Source organism: Misgurnus anguillicaudatus, chromosome 19 (assembly GCF_027580225.2).
Source record: "Misgurnus anguillicaudatus chromosome 19, ASM2758022v2, whole genome shotgun sequence".
NCBI lineage: Eukaryota > Metazoa > Chordata > Actinopteri > Cypriniformes > Cobitidae > Misgurnus > Misgurnus anguillicaudatus.
This window is the reverse complement of record NC_073355.2, coordinates 12,266,855-12,283,165: the sequence shown is the minus strand read 5'-3', so window position 1 is coordinate 12,283,165 and position 16,311 is coordinate 12,266,855. Positions and strand designations below refer to the sequence as shown.

Sequence of the window (16,311 nt, the reverse complement as noted above, 5' to 3'; positions counted from 1 at the left end):
TCTTTTTTGATATTAAAGGGTTAGATTTGAGTGAAATGTAAAATATGTGTTAAATAAAGCCAATAAGTCAAATATCTGAGAATTATATAAAAGTGTTGGATGTTAGATTTCTTTTTTTACAAACACTTAAATCAAGAAATTTTGTATTAATCCATTGGCAGATTTTTTGCTTGTTTAAAGCACAAATTTGCTTAAATTCTATATTCAGGGTTCCCACGCGTCCATGAAATCCTGTAAAGTTTGTGAATCTGGGGGGAAAAATTCAAGGCGCTGGCAAGTTTTTGAAAATATACACATAGATACAGGTCATTGAAAGTGCTTGAATCTATTTTATGCAAAAAGTTTTCTTGAAAAAAAATCATATTATTCCCGTAGTAGTGTAGGATAATATCATAAAAATTCTAGACTTTTTAAGCACACGTGCTAAACTGTTCACTTTAAATGCTTATATCTTCTGTATGCGAATGTTGATTCATACCAAAATGCTTTTTTGCATAGTTGTGTTTGACACATGAAAACGTCTCGGGTTACGTATGTAACTGTTGTTCCCTGAGAAGGGAATGAGGCGCTGCGTCTCCCTTGCCATACTACCTGCATCCCTTTAACGTCGTCTTTGGCATTATTTCAGATAGCGATATACTTCCTGACTCCCGCGTCACCCTGTCTTTGTCGTTAAGCTTCATCATTGGTTGAATTTGATATACACATTCAGACGCACTTACCCCTGGAAGTGTCACCAAAGTGTCACGGCAGTGACGCAGCGCCAGTTCCCTCAAAAGCGAACTGTAACAATGTATCTTAAAAGGTATCACGATGTAACCTTGCTCTCACTTAAAACGTGTCCCCACATTTAGTCCTTGAATTTGAAGTTAACTAAGGTGTGGGAACCCTGTATATTTTTTGTCTTAAAACTAGACTTATTGTCTTAGGTCATTTTGCTCATCAAGAAAATACATCTTAATTTAAGAATTTTTAGATAATTTTACTGAAAACAATACAAAAATACGTCATTAAAAAAAAAATTAAAGAAACCATTTTTTTACGTTATTGACAGATTTTTTTGCTTGTTTTACGCACAAATTTACACAGTCCGTAAGGTGACATTGGAGTAAAAAATCTAAAGTTTAGTTTCATGTGCTCACATGAAACTTTCATGTGTGCATGGGAAACTAAACTTTATGTAATTTTTGCTCCATTTCCCCTTATGGGCTCCGTACAAATTAACTTAATAGGTAATATGTTTTGTTTAAAAACTAGACAGGTCATTTTGCACACCAAGAAAATGCATCTTGATTTAAAGGTGTAGCGGAAGATTTTCTCGAATTTTAGAAAAGAACCGCCTTCTCCACTTTTAAAAAAAAATTCAATTGCGCAACACTCCTGATTGACAACTACACAGCAAATTTTGTAGTGTTAATTTGAGTTAAATTCACAGTGTAAATTATTCCGAGTGAAGGGGTGTTGTTTTGTGTGTTATTTTAACACTTGCAGTGCTGAAAAAGCTCTGTGGGGGGCGTCATTTCAAGGAGTCAGGAGAATACACTAATTTTGAGTTACTTTATTTTCGCGCTCAACGAGGACTGAGCGGGAAATTGTCTTTTGGACACCTACTGTGGCAGTGAATTTAGCGCCCAGAAGAAAACTGTGTGGGATTTTGATATTCGGCTTCAAAGGTAAGAAACATCAATTTATTAAGAATGTTAAGTTAGATGTTATTACCATGTTTTAACGTTAAGTGGGGTGTGATGCAGTCGATTGACGCTTTATATTTAAAATTTGCGGGCGGTTAAGGTGTGTGAGAGAGAACATTCTGTCAGGAATATTTGATCTAAACGGTAAGAAGCATCAATTTATAAAGAATGTTAGTCTTTATTACCTGGTTTTAACGTCAAGTGTGTGGTGCAGTTGATCGTTGCTTTTTATTTTTTAAATTTGCGGACGGTTAAGGGGTGTGACAGAACATTCTGTCAGGAATATTTGGTTTAAACGGTAAGAAACATCAATTTATAAAGAATGTTAGTCTTTATTACCATGTTTTAACGTCAAGTGTGTGCTGCAGTTGATCGTTGCTTTTTATTTTTTAAATTTGCGGACGGTTAATGGGTGTGAGAGAGGACATTTCTCGTAAAACGGTAAAATGATGTAACTTAAGCGTGTTTTAATATAACAACATGTGCTTAACGGTGTTATTACGTTCAAGAAAATGACTGTCTAGTCAGTGTTTTACACTAACGTTTAATGAAAGACATTTTATGTGGTGTTGTCGTCAGTTTCAAAATGCTTGGTGCACGTCCGCGTGCAGTGACGCAGGGAAAATACACATTTTTTCGTAGGTGATGATGGCCTAAACAAGACGTTTGACGTCTTAACACTGGCCATTTTCGCCTCGCTCCGTTCGCAGCCTTCATGTTTAATCCCGCCAACTTTACTCGCGTTTATTGATACCCGATAATGTAGATTTGTTACGTAACGCTTCAACATCGTTTATTTCCGCCATCAATATTGCAGAAATGCAGACTGCTTTGTTTCTGCTGTGCAAGACCCAGGTTGGGAAATCAAATGTCTAAATTTATTAACATCATCTGGTGGAACGAACCAGCCTCAAACAAGCAAGTTTGTGTGCGCATTCTCTGGGGGATGGCCGTATGAGTCGCACTTTGATTGATGTCTTTTTGGACCAGTAGTTTTTGAGAAAAGTGAGGAAAAGTACCTCCTCCGCCTGTGTACGGAAGCTGATTAATCACATGCTAACAGGTGTTTCGTAAAGAACGCAAACTTGATTTCAGTAGCGAAAATGGACATTAAAGATAAGTTAAATATAATCATTGCATACAGGATGGTGCTCAGAGACGTGCTGTCCGAGTGGCTCGGTCATAGGACGCAACCGACTTTAAACTTACAACAAAAGGTAACATATTTAACAATTTGTGATAAAATATTACAGGGGCGTACCCTGCAGACTTACTGAATAATCACCGTGGACGAAAGACAGGGAAATAAGGATGACAGATAAATATTTTATGTTAAAAAGTTACTTGGTTACAGGTAGTCTGTACTGAACATCGCTATGTACGGAACACAGTAGTCTACGTTACAAACATCATGATAAAGATTTGTAAATCGTTTGAATTCATACTATGCCAGTTCCCTTCGCAAGACAAGCAAACAACTTTTAAAATATTTGTTCTCTAAATAGTTTGGGCTATGGTGGATGCATACTAGTGGTATGAACCCAAAATAAAGTAATTCTGCTGTGATTTGCTTGCTTAAATGGTTAAAAAGTATGCAGAAACAGCAACATCATGATCCAGATTAAAAAGATAAAAAGTATGAAAAATGACAAGTGTCCACAAAATGACAAGTTTTCAACTTTATATAATGCTTGTTTTCTCAATTAAGTAAAAAAAGTTGACTTTTTTAAATTCCTGCATATGATAAACAATCCTCACTGTTTGTTTGCCACCTAAACATAAGCTTACATCTCCTTGCAGTTAAGATTGAACCACTTATTGCTTTTTCTTCACTAGGTGCAGTTTTAGGATGTTACCATGTTGCTGAAGGTGAAATACCACAGTATCAAGAAGTACATCAAATTGCAATCAGGCTCCACCTATTCAGAATTCATCAGGGAAGGTAAATAACCATCCTTTAAAGGCCAAACAAAATATGTAGCCAGCGACAAATCACAGCACAAGATTGTCTGTGTATTTAAAATACTTTTGGCTGTATTTAACAGTTTATTAAAATGTTGTGTCATAATATTTTATTTTAATTGCAGAGCTTTACTTTTAATGACTTTTAATGATTTACTTCTTTTAATGTGAAATTATCAACATTAGTTAGCACATGGCAGTATACTTTTGCTGCAGATTCTTTTTAAGATTTACAAGACAAGGAAATAGAATTAAGCGGAATAATTTAAAACTTGCCCCATGTGACTGGTTACATTACCTCTCTTTATAGTCAAAACCAAGTTTGGGCTTCCTGACGCAGCTCAACTTAACATTTTTGATGAAACTGACACAGCAGTAGAGGAAGACATTTTTCTAGAGCTGTTGGAGGCCAATCCGGACATATGCCTGACAGTACGTGACAGCATTTCAGATGAAGGTAGGTGTCATTAAGAAAACCTATGTTAATGGCTAGGGCTCTTTAATGCAGCTGACATTGACCTTTCTTTATGTAACAAACATGGCAGTGGGCAAGGCTGGGTCAAGTTTGTTACTGATTACTAAAAATATATTCTGAATACTTTAGGGTTACTTAAAATGTTTATACTAAAATAAATAAAGCCACAAAAGGTTAAGTTAATCAAATTCTCTCTTTTCTCCTTTAGATCATTCTACACCATCTTCCCTCACGGATACCATATCACTTTCTTCAAGTGACCGTGACCTTACAGAACTGGGTATTCCCACAGACAGCAATAGATCCAGCAAAGAAGACACTACCAGTTCTGCAACAAAGGCTTCCGTGTCAGAGGCAGCAAAGGAGGTAATTAAGAGATGAAAACAACTTATAATTGATGGTAAATCAAAATAATAAGTGTCACACTAAATTTAAATGATCACTAATCGAAGCATTTGGTTCCAAACTCACTTTTTTATAAAATAAAATGTAATTAATTTGCCCCTTCCTAGAATTTTACCTTTCTCAACACTGCTGTTTTTTTGACATTCATCTGAACTTTCACCCTTAGTCTATACAGACATGTTGTGGTATGTTTTTTTTTCTAATGATTTTATCTTATAGAAAGAATTGAACACTAAAACGTATTTTTCCTTTTCCTGTTATGCGAATAGATGGTAGAAAATGCCTTGCTTAAAAAGCCTGGAGGAGAGGATATTCTTGAAGAGTACAAGTCAGAAAATTCACTAATGCACCGCACTCGGAGACAGCTTGTCAACATATTGGCGAGTGATATTACTGAGAGACATGGGTAAGTTTTAAAAAGGTTTTTAGTACAAAGGAATGTAAAAAAGGCTGTAATCTTGTAATGGTATAACTAATGTTTCTATATAAAGAAAAGTACTATATAAAGAAAAATTATTAAAGATTGACTTTCTTTACTCTATAGTAGGATTCCTTCCCGTCAGCAGAAGGAGAAGTATGCCCTGGGAATTATTACTCTGTTTCCCTCACTGAAGGATCCTTTTTCTCCAAAGGGCTATGTAAGTTTTACAACCTTATTAAGAAACACAGCTTCAGATTTAAAGAAAAGGGCTTTGGCATTGTAGTTTTCATTATAAAATAACTACAGTTGCTTATAAAAGTGAAAAGATTTCAAAATTCAACAATAATATTGATGGTAGTGCCCTTATTTTTAAAATTACTTTGGTTATAAGGATATTGCACATTGATTTGAAAACAAGAAAGTCTATTTAATAAGTAATTGTTCTTTTGTTTCACAATGCTGCATCTGCACTTTCTTTAAGATCATTTAGTGATTATTTGTGGTTTTTCTTTAAATGGAACAGGAGCATTTCTATGATGGGGAAAAGGGCACTGGATATTTAGCGTGGCGCCTCAAAACCATTTCCAGGACTTCAGGAAAACGGCCAGTCAAGGAAGCCTCAGTGCATCAAGCACAAGGACCAAAGCGCCAAAGATCAGCAACCACACTGCCTCAGCAGCTTGATGGAGATGCCTGCAGGGAGGCCATTTCATTTCTTGTTCACTCGTCTGATGAAGCAAGTGTATTTCAGAAGATGAAGATGACGTTTCAGCACCGTCAGGACCTAGTGCATGACCCACAAAGAAGCACAGATGTCTTCAAAACATTTCCACGCTTTTTAGATGTCAAAGGACTGGTGAGTTGTATATTATTATTTTTTTAATTAAAATGAAGTCTTTAATATACAGTGTTTTGCTGGATGTTAGCCATGAAAACACCTAATCATTTATATTCCTGTCTTATTGACTATTCTTTTTTCCAAAATCTTTATTCTGATTTACACTGGTTATTAGTGTGTGGTATTTAATATTAAATACCACAGTAATAAAAATCATTAAGCGCACCATTAACAATACACTGAGCCCTGCCATCATATATATGCTTGTGTGTATAATCAACAGTTGAATCAAGACTTCCTGCTGCTGTTTGGTGCTGAAACAGCCTCCAAGATGCTTGAGAAGTGGGACACCTCATTTAAGCCCAAGGTCATCAAAGAGGCCAAAAACCTGACTCAGACATCTGAGCTGTGCCGACTTCTAAAAGCTGCTGAGAAACTCGCAGAGAACAATGAAACGGGTAAGCTACACAGCATACATGGTTCACAGTCTTGTGAAAGGAATAGGATTTAGAAAGTGCAATAAACTCCAGCAAGAATGTTTTTTATGCTTTTACTGGAGGTTAAACATAACACAATAGAATGCACAATATTGGACCTCACTTTGAAGCTGTAGACATGGTGTTATGATTTTTGGTTTGGCGGACCACCACGGCAGAATGAATGTAGCGGAAACACTGGTTTATAATACAAATTAGTTATCTAGTTTTATATTTAATGCCTTGTTTTTCCTCCTGATAGACTGGGACAGTGACATCGCTTCTATGCTGCTGCTTCTCTATCTCTTGCCACCCACAGCTGGACGAAAGAGGACCAAAATAAGTCCAAGTGATGCAGTGGACAAAATGGTGCACTTTCATAAGGTACACTATTATGCCTCATTTGTAAATTCCACAAGACAATTTTTTAGTTATATGCATTTGCTAGATTTACCTGTCTACAGTATGTTGCTTTTAAAGGAATAGTCTACCCTTTTGCCATATTAAACTATGTTATTACCTCAACTTAGACAAATGAATACATATCTATCTTTTTTCAATGCGTGCACTGTACAGCGCGTCATGAATGTGTTAGCATTTAGCCTAGGCCCATTCATTCCTATGGTACCAAACAGGGAAGCCATCAAACACTTCCGTGTTTTCCCTATTTAAAGACTGTTACATGAGTAGCTACATAAGTAAGTATGGTGCCACAAAATAAAACTTTTTTTTGGTACCATAGGAATGAATGGGGCTAGGCTTAATGCTAACACATTCACAACGCGCTGTACCGTGCACGCATTGAAAAAAGAAAGGTATGTATTAATTCGTCTAGGTTGAGGTAATAACAGTTTAATATGGCAAAAGGGTAGACTATTCCTTTAAGCGAGTTCCTTCTAGAGATGTGACGGTGAGGAAATCTCGTTTCGACGCGTCTCTTGACTGCTTCAGAATGGAAGTCAAGGGCCATGCACAAACATGTCATTAAAACAACACTTAACGTTCATTTTCAAAACTGTGCTACTCACCGAGTGGTTCGTGGTGTTCGTTGATGATTAAAAAGAAGTAGTGTAGCGAATTACAGTTTCTGTCGTGTTTTATTTGGCATTTTGTAAGACTCAAATATAGAGCGGAAGTATATACGCGGTTGTGAGGTATCTGAAAAGATAGATCCACTATAGCAAATAACATGGATTGAATTCATACATTGCGCTGATATATTTGTTTTTAATCATCAACGAACACCACAAACCACTCGGTGAGTAGCACAGTTTTGAAAATTAACGTTAAGTGTTGTTTTAATGACATGTTTGTGCATGGCCCTTGACTTCCATTCTGAAGCAGTCAAGAGACGCTTCTAAACTAGTCAAAAAGTCAAGACACGACCCATTGTTAAAATTTCAGTGTCCATCACTGTGGTTCATCCAAAACAAACCAGAAATGAGACTCAGTGTTAAATACCGGAATTATCCTTTAACTTTCATAAGAATGAAAAGCCTGATCTCATGAAAGTGCATATCAATAGTACGATTCTATGTTTCTATACAAACATAAACTTGTGGTAAAGATAAGCATTAGTTTGCTCCGCTCCAGTGGTCTTGCACCGTAATGAATAGCTGTGCCCATTTTACTTTCACTTTTATATTTGTGCGGCAATTTCTTGAATGTTGGGTTAATTATTATTTTTAAAGTATAAGGACAAATTCGCTACAATATGCGCTTTAATGTTAATAACGGTGGAGGCCGTGGTGGACAAGTGCATGTAATCGGTGTTGTGGCTGAACACTGGTAACACAGCAAGTCTAGTTCCTTCGAAATGAATGGGTATTACTGACCAGTATGTCCCAATTATTTGGGAGGAATGTTTACAAAGTCTATTACATTAACATGGATCTGCAAGTGTCAGGTTCACTTGAAGGTGTACACATTTATAATATTTGTTTTTTCTTCTTTTAGTCATGCTGCAGCATCAATGAATATGTGCAGGAAAGAGAGGGTAAACAACCATACATCCTTGCAGTTGGCCGAACCCAAAAGACAATTGATACCTTCTACATCGCCATTGACAAACAGCTCATCCTCTGCCAAGCCACCAGCTCATTGGGTGCTTTTGATGAACTGTTTAAATCCCACTATGTGTTCAACTTGTCTTATGATGAGTCCCTGGTCCATTTCTACACTTTTTTGCAGACAACTGTCTACAACATTGATGTTACCACAACAGATGAGTCTCCAAGAGTTCGTGAGTTGCGGGCAAAACTTTTGAATGACATATGAATATGTTCAAATGTTTCATTTGTCAAGCAGTGCATGCTACTGTACCAGGGCCTAATAACTCGTTTGCGGATCGGCCACAGTTTCTATCCAGGCACCAAGTTTAAATTAGTTTGTGCACAAGACCATTGTAGGCGTCAGTTTTTAAAATTTTTAGGTTAAAAAAAAAACATTTTGTTAGTGTGCATGATAAGGTTTATTGACAACAGTGTGATTTACTTCATAGTAAACAAGCTTTTGGTCGACCGTTTTTGATCCAGCACTTTTATGCCTACGTGTTTGAAAAAGATGTGATAAAAGCAGACTGTCTTTAAATTTACAAGCCTTTTGACTAACAAAGTGCTTGTGGAGATGATAGCCTTTCTATTGTACCATCTCTGTAAATGTGCATAGAATTCAAGTTGTATGGTGCTTAGATATTTTTGTCTTTATTAAAAAAAAGTAGAATTCTTTGTATGTTTCTTTTTTCTTGTTTTTCATTTTCAGATCATTGAATATAAGACAACGGTCATGAATACACTTTAAAGTGTTAATAACACAGAATGATTTAAATTAACACTTTAAGAGTAAGGGAGTAACACGATATAGAGTTAAAAATACACTTTAGAGTGTCATATAATAACACTGTGAATGTTAGGAATTAACACCCCCAGTAAAAAGAAATAACACACGTTTAGAGTAAAAAATACTCTTAAATGTGTTAAAAAACAACACTCTGAGTGTTACATTTTTAACACTATTATGGAGTTAAAATATCAACACTATCCAAAGTGTTAATTTAACTCTGAACTCGTGTCGATTATATAAACTCTGGGAAAGTGTTAAATTTAACACTATGGGAGTTGAAATAACACTGACGTTTTTGCTGTGTAGGAGGACCAGTAGTCTTGATGATCCACCCGTAAAAAGAAAATCCTCTGCAATACCTTTAAAGGAACAGTATGTAGGATTGTGGCCAAAACTTGTATTGCAATCATAAAACTTGTGGGTAAAACTGGTACTGCAATCACACAACTGGTGGCCAATACACAACATGACAACATAAACATCAGTTGAGGGCTGCAACTCCACTTTTTAAATGACAATATGCTGGACCGCTGTTGTCAGTGATATAAGTATTTGAAATGAAAATGATTTCTTAATGTCTAGTGACATATCAGGGCCATTTTATGATTCATTGATATAATTTTCTTACATACTGTTCCTTTAAGAATTTTTTTATATTTGTCCTGAAAACAAGACAAAAATACTAAGAAAGGTTTTTTTTGCAGTAGGAGTACTGTAAAGATGCTGAAAGAGATGTTTATCTATAAACAATTAATGATTTGTAATAAATATACAGAGACCGATTCAATTTTGGCTTTACTTATCATTTCTACATGTACCGTGACCATTTCAATTTAGTGTCTATTAAATTCCTATAAAAGCAAACCTTAGTGACATAAAGTCACCCAACAGGAATGTAAAAGACTGAGTGCATGCCAAGACCCATAAGAGATGGGATTAAAATCAGGGTTAGTCCATCAAATATTCATTTTTAACTATTCCTAAAATACAGCTAAAACATTAGCATTGTGTTATTGCATATGAAATATTTGAAAGAGAAAAGATGTCAGTTGTTTAAGATGGATAGGGTCGTGCCGATAGACGATACTATCAGACATATTGCAGGCTTTCATGACAATAGTTTTTTATCATCATAGTTTCACAATAACATGCGCATTGCATGCTTTATATCTCATGAGAGGGTTTGTGGGCTTCACTTGGCGCGAAATAGCTTGTAACGTGCGCAGATTCCTTCTCACATAAACCTGGACTTGTAATGCACGCATCCTGGATTCTTGCTCGGACCTGAACATATACGACATGGACTCCTCCTAGCTTCTGAACTTGTAATGCGCATGACTCTTGTCATTAAAGCCTAGACGCTCCGAAATTTTCAGCGTCCCACTCCCTGGCACGTAGAACATTTCGGAGCGCCTGGGATTTAATGACGCGCTCAGATAATAGCATTAGTTCTAAAAAGGTTTTGGCATCATGACAGTATCAACTTCTTTTTGTCCACCCATGGCTTGTTATAAATTAGTAAAAAAAATTACAAATAAATAAATAAATAAGTAAAATATTGCCCCACCTCCCGATACTATCGTGTATCAGCAATCTCACAGGCTGACCGATCTCAAAATGGGGCATATGGCCCAACACTAAAAGTGGACATGATTTTTGGCCACAACTGTACATTCAAATTCAGTTGTAATTTTGCTTGCTTGATTATTTAAAAAAATATTGGGTGGTTTCCCAGACAGGGTTTAGATTAAGCCAGGACTAGGCCTTAGTTGCAATATGACATTTTAGAAGTTTTTACAAACATACCTTACAAAACAATAGTACATACTGTATTTTAAGATATGTCAGTGCAAGCCTTTTTTTTAGTTCAGACAGCTCAAACATGCAATTTATTCTGGGACTAGACTTTCCTCTCCAGAAACCCGCCCCAAAATGTTCAGTCGGAAAATATTTCTTACTTTCATGGTAAACCGAAACCCACCAATTAGACTCAGTATTAGATCTCATACTACACTCATTCCTCTGGTCATGTCTTATGTCACCTGAGGTACTAAGGGGGCCAACTGCAACACCCCCCACCCAATAGGGTCTTGATGAAAAAAGGTGCATGATGCCCCAGTTGAGAGAGAGAGAGATGGTGAGAAAGTGTCAGATTGGTGGATTTCAGAGGTGAAGAAATTCACAATGTTGGGTGAAGGCTGATGAAGAGAACAAGGGTATAAGCAACCCAAAAATGAGGACAAAGGACAGACAAAAAGATACTTAACATTGTCTGGCAAGTGAAAAGCGAGAGAGAGAGAGAGAGTGGGATAGGATAAGATGGGAGAGCAGAGCCAGCCGTCTCCAGAGAAAACCAAATGATATCACTCCCAAAAAAGGAGCACGGAGGCAGACAGTCTCATGGGCATCATTCAGTATTAACCCATCAGCTCTGCGTCTGATTCATCCCTGACTTTTCCACCGCGCGCATTCGTTCTGCTGCAATCATACAAAACAAATATGTTTGCGGTGTTTACGGCCCTGTCTGTTTCAGTTACCGCGTTTCAATTCAGAAAAGATTTATTGAGTTCGAAAGCCTGCATTCAAAAGTGATTGTCAGAGAAGACCTGATGAATTATGCATACTGAACGTTGAACTTGCCCTATGAAAAGTGCAAAACGGTGTTAGTATTCAAAGTACCGTGCATACAATGTCAGGGGTGAAAAGGCCATCGATTTTGAGAGCTTATGGACAGCAATTTTAAAATATCTACTTTTATAGGTTTATTTTAAAAGGACACTTTATTCACACTGCATCTAATATGATGTTATAGCTTTTGTTACATTGTGCCCGTACACCTGATACAGATTCAAGGAAGTCGATGTCTTCCTCATATTATACTTATACATTTCTTAGTTCTGCTGAACACAAAAGATATTTGTAATCAAAGAAGCAGGAGCATCATTGACTTCCACACAGCAAAATCACAAGTGTTAAATCAACACTGCTGGTGTATATATAGGGACCACCAGGTCTGGTGTTACTCACATAAACACCAGCAGTGTACATTTAACACTGGTGATTTTGTTGTGCGTAGTAGGAAAAAATACTATGGCAGTCAATATTGCTCTAAAACCAAACATTGCTCAAAATATCTTCTCGATTGTGTTCAGCAGAATAAATAAGAAATATATATACGGGTTTGTAACAACTTATGAGCATAAATAATGACAGAATTTTCATTGCAAAAAATGACTTTCTTACTTAGTATTTTTGTCTTGTTTTCAGTAAAAATATCAAAAAATTATTACATTAAGATGTATTTTCTTGACGAGCAAAATGACCTAAGAAAGTAAGTCTAGTTTTTAGACGAAAAATATAAACTTTAAGTACATTAGTGCTTAAAACAAGCAAGAAACAAACAAAGAAATCTGCCAATGGAATAAGAAAAATTTTCTTAAAATAAGTTTACTTTTTTTATTTAAAAAAAATAATAATTCTTATTCCACACTGCAAAAAAATATATTTTCAAGAAAGAAAATTCTTAGTGTTTTTGTCTTGTTTTCAGTAAAAATATCCCAAAAATTTAAAATTAAGATGTTTTTTCTTGATGAGCACAACGGCCTAAGAAAATAAGTTAGTTTTTAGACCAAAAATATAAAATTTAAGTGATTTTGTGCTTTAAACAAGCAAAAAAATCTGCCAATGGGGTAAGCAAATTTTTCTTGAATTTAGTGTTTAAGAAAAATGTTTAAGATTTTTTTGCATGCCCCATTGGCAGATTTTTTTTTTGCTTGTTTTATGCACAAAATCACTTAAATTGTATATTTTGGGTCCAAAAACTAGATTTATTTTCTTGGGTCGTTTTGCCCATCAAGAAAAAACAACTTAATTTAAGAATTTTTAAATATTTGTACTGAAAACAAAACAAAAATACTAAGTAAGAAAGTCCTTTTTTGCAGTGCATTGGCAGATGTTTTTTTTTTTTGCCTGCTTTAAGCATACATTCTCTTGAATGTTAAATTTTTGTTTCTAAAAACTAGACTTATTTTCCTAGGTAATTTTGCTCATCTAGAAAAAACTTCTTAATTTAAAAACATTATTGACATTTTTACTGCAAACAAGACAAAAATACTAATTAAGAAAGTAAATTTTTGCACTGTTGTTTTAATAAACTGCAAAAAATGATTTTCAAGAAAAAAATCTTTTGTTTTGTCTTGTTTTCAGTAAAAAATATCAAAAAATTCTTAAATTAAGATGTATTTTCTTGATGAGCAAAATAACCTAGGAAGATAAGTCTAGTTTTTGTACAAAAAATATTAACTTTAAGTAAATTAGTGTTTAAAGCAAGCAAATAATAACAATAATCTGCCAATGGAATAAGAAAAATGTTCTTAAAATAAATGTACTTTTTAATTTAAAAAAATCTTATTCGATTCATTCGAGTCATTTTTTTGCAGTGCATTGGCAGACTTTTTTTTGCTTGTTTTAAGCATAAATTCTCATAAATATTATATTTTTTGTCTAAAAACTAGACTCGTTTTTCTAGGTCATTTTGCTCATCAAGAAAATACATCTTAATTTAAGAATTTTTTGATATTTTTACTGAAAACAAAACAAAAATACTAAGTAAGAAAGTCATTTTTTTGCACTGTTGTTTTAATACACTGCAAAAATTTATTTTCAAGAAAAAAAATCTTAGTATATCAAAAAATATCAAAAAAATTCTTAAAATAAGATGTATTTCTTGATGAGCAAAAGAAAGATAGTTTTTTAGACAATAAATATAAACCTTAAGGGGCGGTTTCCCGGACCAGGATTAGCTTAATCGAGGACTAGGCCTTAGTTTAATTAGGAAATATAACTAGTTTTAACAAACATGCCTTACTATAAACATTACCTGTGTGCATTTTGAGGTAAAACAAAGGGCACTGATGTATTTTAAGATATGTAAGTGCAAGATGTTTTCAGTTTGGACAGCTCTTAAAAGTGTTTAAGTCTAGGACTAGTATAATCCCTGTCCGGGAAACCGCCCCTAAGTAAATTACTGTTTAAAATAAGCAAAAAATATATATAATCTGCCAATGGAATAAGAAAAATAATTCTTAAAATAATATTTACTTTTTTATAAAAAAAAAAATATTATTCCATTGGCAGATTTTTTTTAAGCACAAATTCTCTTAAATTTTATATTTTTGTTTTTCTAGGTCATTTTACAAGACAAAAATACTAAGTAAGAAACTCATTTTTTGCACTGTTGTATTAATAGTTGTATGTCAACTTTTCTTTGTTTGTTTAGATCGAAAATAAGAAAAGAGGATTGCACACAAAAAAAGAGGATTTATTCATCAGCCCTACGTGTTTAGTAGTAGTGCTAATCATTTGAATTTTGTTTTGAGATGTGATTAAAGTAAATCTTTAGATTTTTATACTAAATAAAGCATGCATTCTCTCGTATCTAAATCTTGTATTTTAGTGCGAAAATGCTCATAAATAAATCTGTAGGTATTAATATAATCCAGTACGTAATCAGTGCGTGAAGTACGCATGACTGTGTTTAAGTGATTCTAATAAAATTCTTAGGAGCTTAGCGCCACTTTAAAATACCAATGGGCTGCTCGCCACCGTGACAGCAACGTTGCCTAATGGGTTTCGTTTGAATATGTTCATTTCCACCAAATCATCTCTATCTGGGATATTGTAGACGCAGATTATCCTTGGGATTACAATGTGGGGGGACGAACGTGATGTGTATTTACCCACAGCTTAGCGATGTTTTAAAAAATGGGTCTCGCATATGCGAAATTAAACCCTGACAGTATCAGCCGAGCGGCCTCCATCTGGCTCGCTGTTGGTTTGTCATTTGTTGATATTTATTTCCAAAAGTGGAGAGCTAACAGACGTTTACGATGCAAATCGCAGGCCATAACTCTTGTCAGTGTGGCAAGCGGCATTAATCCGCCAAATCGCTCAGTCTGGCTGGTGCCCAGAACATTAGAGGCACCCAACTTTGATGGTTGCACTTTGTAAATGCTGCCCATGTCACAGGAGACCCTTCAGATGCTATTAAAGACAGACAGGTGAGATCTTTTTTTGCCCTCCAGCCATTAATGCAAACTTTACAGCAGGAACATTTGAATGAAATAGTTAATGGGGGAAAAGAGGAACAAAACGGTTGTGTTTTTACTTTTAACGTTCGTGTTCTTTCCATCCCTGTGGGATAAACTCGACGTCGTATGAGAACTAGAATTGCTGTCTCTATATAATTGTCTCCCTCTGTATTTATCTCTCTATTGCTTGCTCTCTTTCTCTGTCTCGCTCTGTCTTTTAAGAGCTCCTGAATATTTATAAGCGGGTGTCAAAAATAGAGCTCACCTTGATTTTACTTTCACAACTTCAACCCTGCATTGAACCTCTCAGGCTGCAGTATTCGATACTCTTGCATATAAATTGGATTTGTTAGTAGGAGGTTGCCAGTGTGACATCTGGGTGGGGTGGAAAGTATTTTTCCCCCCTACAGCAAGGTTTTTGATTCTCACCTTTGCTGCCGAAAAAAGAGAGACGTTTCACAAAAGCGGTGATTAAACATCACTAGCGATGTTTCGGAGTTTAGCGCGACAGAACCAACTGTTGCCTAGCAGTGGAGTTTTGTGTTTTTCATCTCAAACTGAGACATTGTGATAGACAGGCCCACACAAAATCTGCACCCTGAGAAACAAGGTCTACTTGTTTTCTGGCCCTTGCGTGCGCTTTGTTTATTTTGAATATTTTCGCCATACTTTCAAGACCCCTTGAAATTCAAATGAGGGGTTTTAGTGCTCGTGGGTTAGTTCTGATGCAATCTGTATGCTAGTTTTTCAAACATTGATAACATTTATGTTTCTGCAAATATATTGCATCAGTCGCATTACAATAAGCTTATATTTGTTAAACATTAGTAAATGCATTAGCTAACGTGAACTAACAATGAGCAATATAGTTTTTCAGCATGGATTAAGTAGGGAACAATTGATGATGGGCTGTTGAATTATAAGAAAATAAAGTACCCTTATGGGTGTTATGACATCTTATATATAAAGAGTTTGGTTCCAAAACGCAATAAATCCATTTAGACAAATTTCTGTTTTCTATACCAAGAAAATGACAAGATGAAAACCACTATTTTCCGTTACAAACTTTCACATAGCATCTTTAGGTTATAAAAACATAAAAAATTCAAATCC

At 35.3% G+C, this 16,311-nt stretch overlaps 2 protein-coding genes across 9 annotated transcripts in view; both read left to right on the top strand.

Moving 5' to 3' along the window:
* Nucleotides 1–16,311, top strand: part of sdk2a (sidekick cell adhesion molecule 2a) — a 252,076-nt gene that overhangs the window by 95,951 nt on the left and 139,814 nt on the right. The window lies entirely within an intron of this gene.
* On the top strand, nt 1,424–8,994 carry LOC129422129 (uncharacterized). 3 transcript variants are annotated; one of them, XM_055177851.2, is made up of 10 exons: nt 1,424–1,673; nt 3,528–3,633; nt 3,964–4,110; nt 4,337–4,494; nt 4,803–4,939; nt 5,078–5,171; nt 5,478–5,810; nt 6,076–6,250; nt 6,531–6,652; nt 8,225–8,994. In XM_055177851.2, the coding sequence occupies exons 2-10, from the start codon at nt 3,549–3,551 to the stop codon at nt 8,543–8,545; spliced, it is 1,572 nt and encodes a 523-aa protein (XP_055033826.1). In that variant the 5' UTR covers nt 1,424–1,673; nt 3,528–3,548; the 3' UTR covers nt 8,546–8,994. The 3 variants fall into 3 exon arrangements, with proteins under 3 accessions (XP_055033826.1, XP_055033828.1, XP_055033825.1); XM_055177853.2 differs by lacking the exon at nt 1,424–1,673 and adding an exon at nt 2,049–2,908 and having other exon boundaries at nt 5,081–5,171; XM_055177850.2 differs by lacking the exon at nt 1,424–1,673 and adding an exon at nt 2,053–2,908.

Excerpts from the sequence above, each read along its gene's own strand:
- LOC129422129 (XM_055177851.2), top strand. The coding sequence starts at position 3,549 with ATGTTGCTGAAGGTGAAATACCACAGTATCAAGAAGTACATCAAATTG. Across the intron at positions 4,111-4,336 it reads TGACAGCATTTCAGATGAAG|ATCATTCTACACCATCTTCC; the intron begins GTAGGTGTCATT and ends TTTCTCCTTTAG. Across the intron at positions 4,940-5,077 it reads GATATTACTGAGAGACATGG|TAGGATTCCTTCCCGTCAGC; the intron begins GTAAGTTTTAAA and ends TTTACTCTATAG.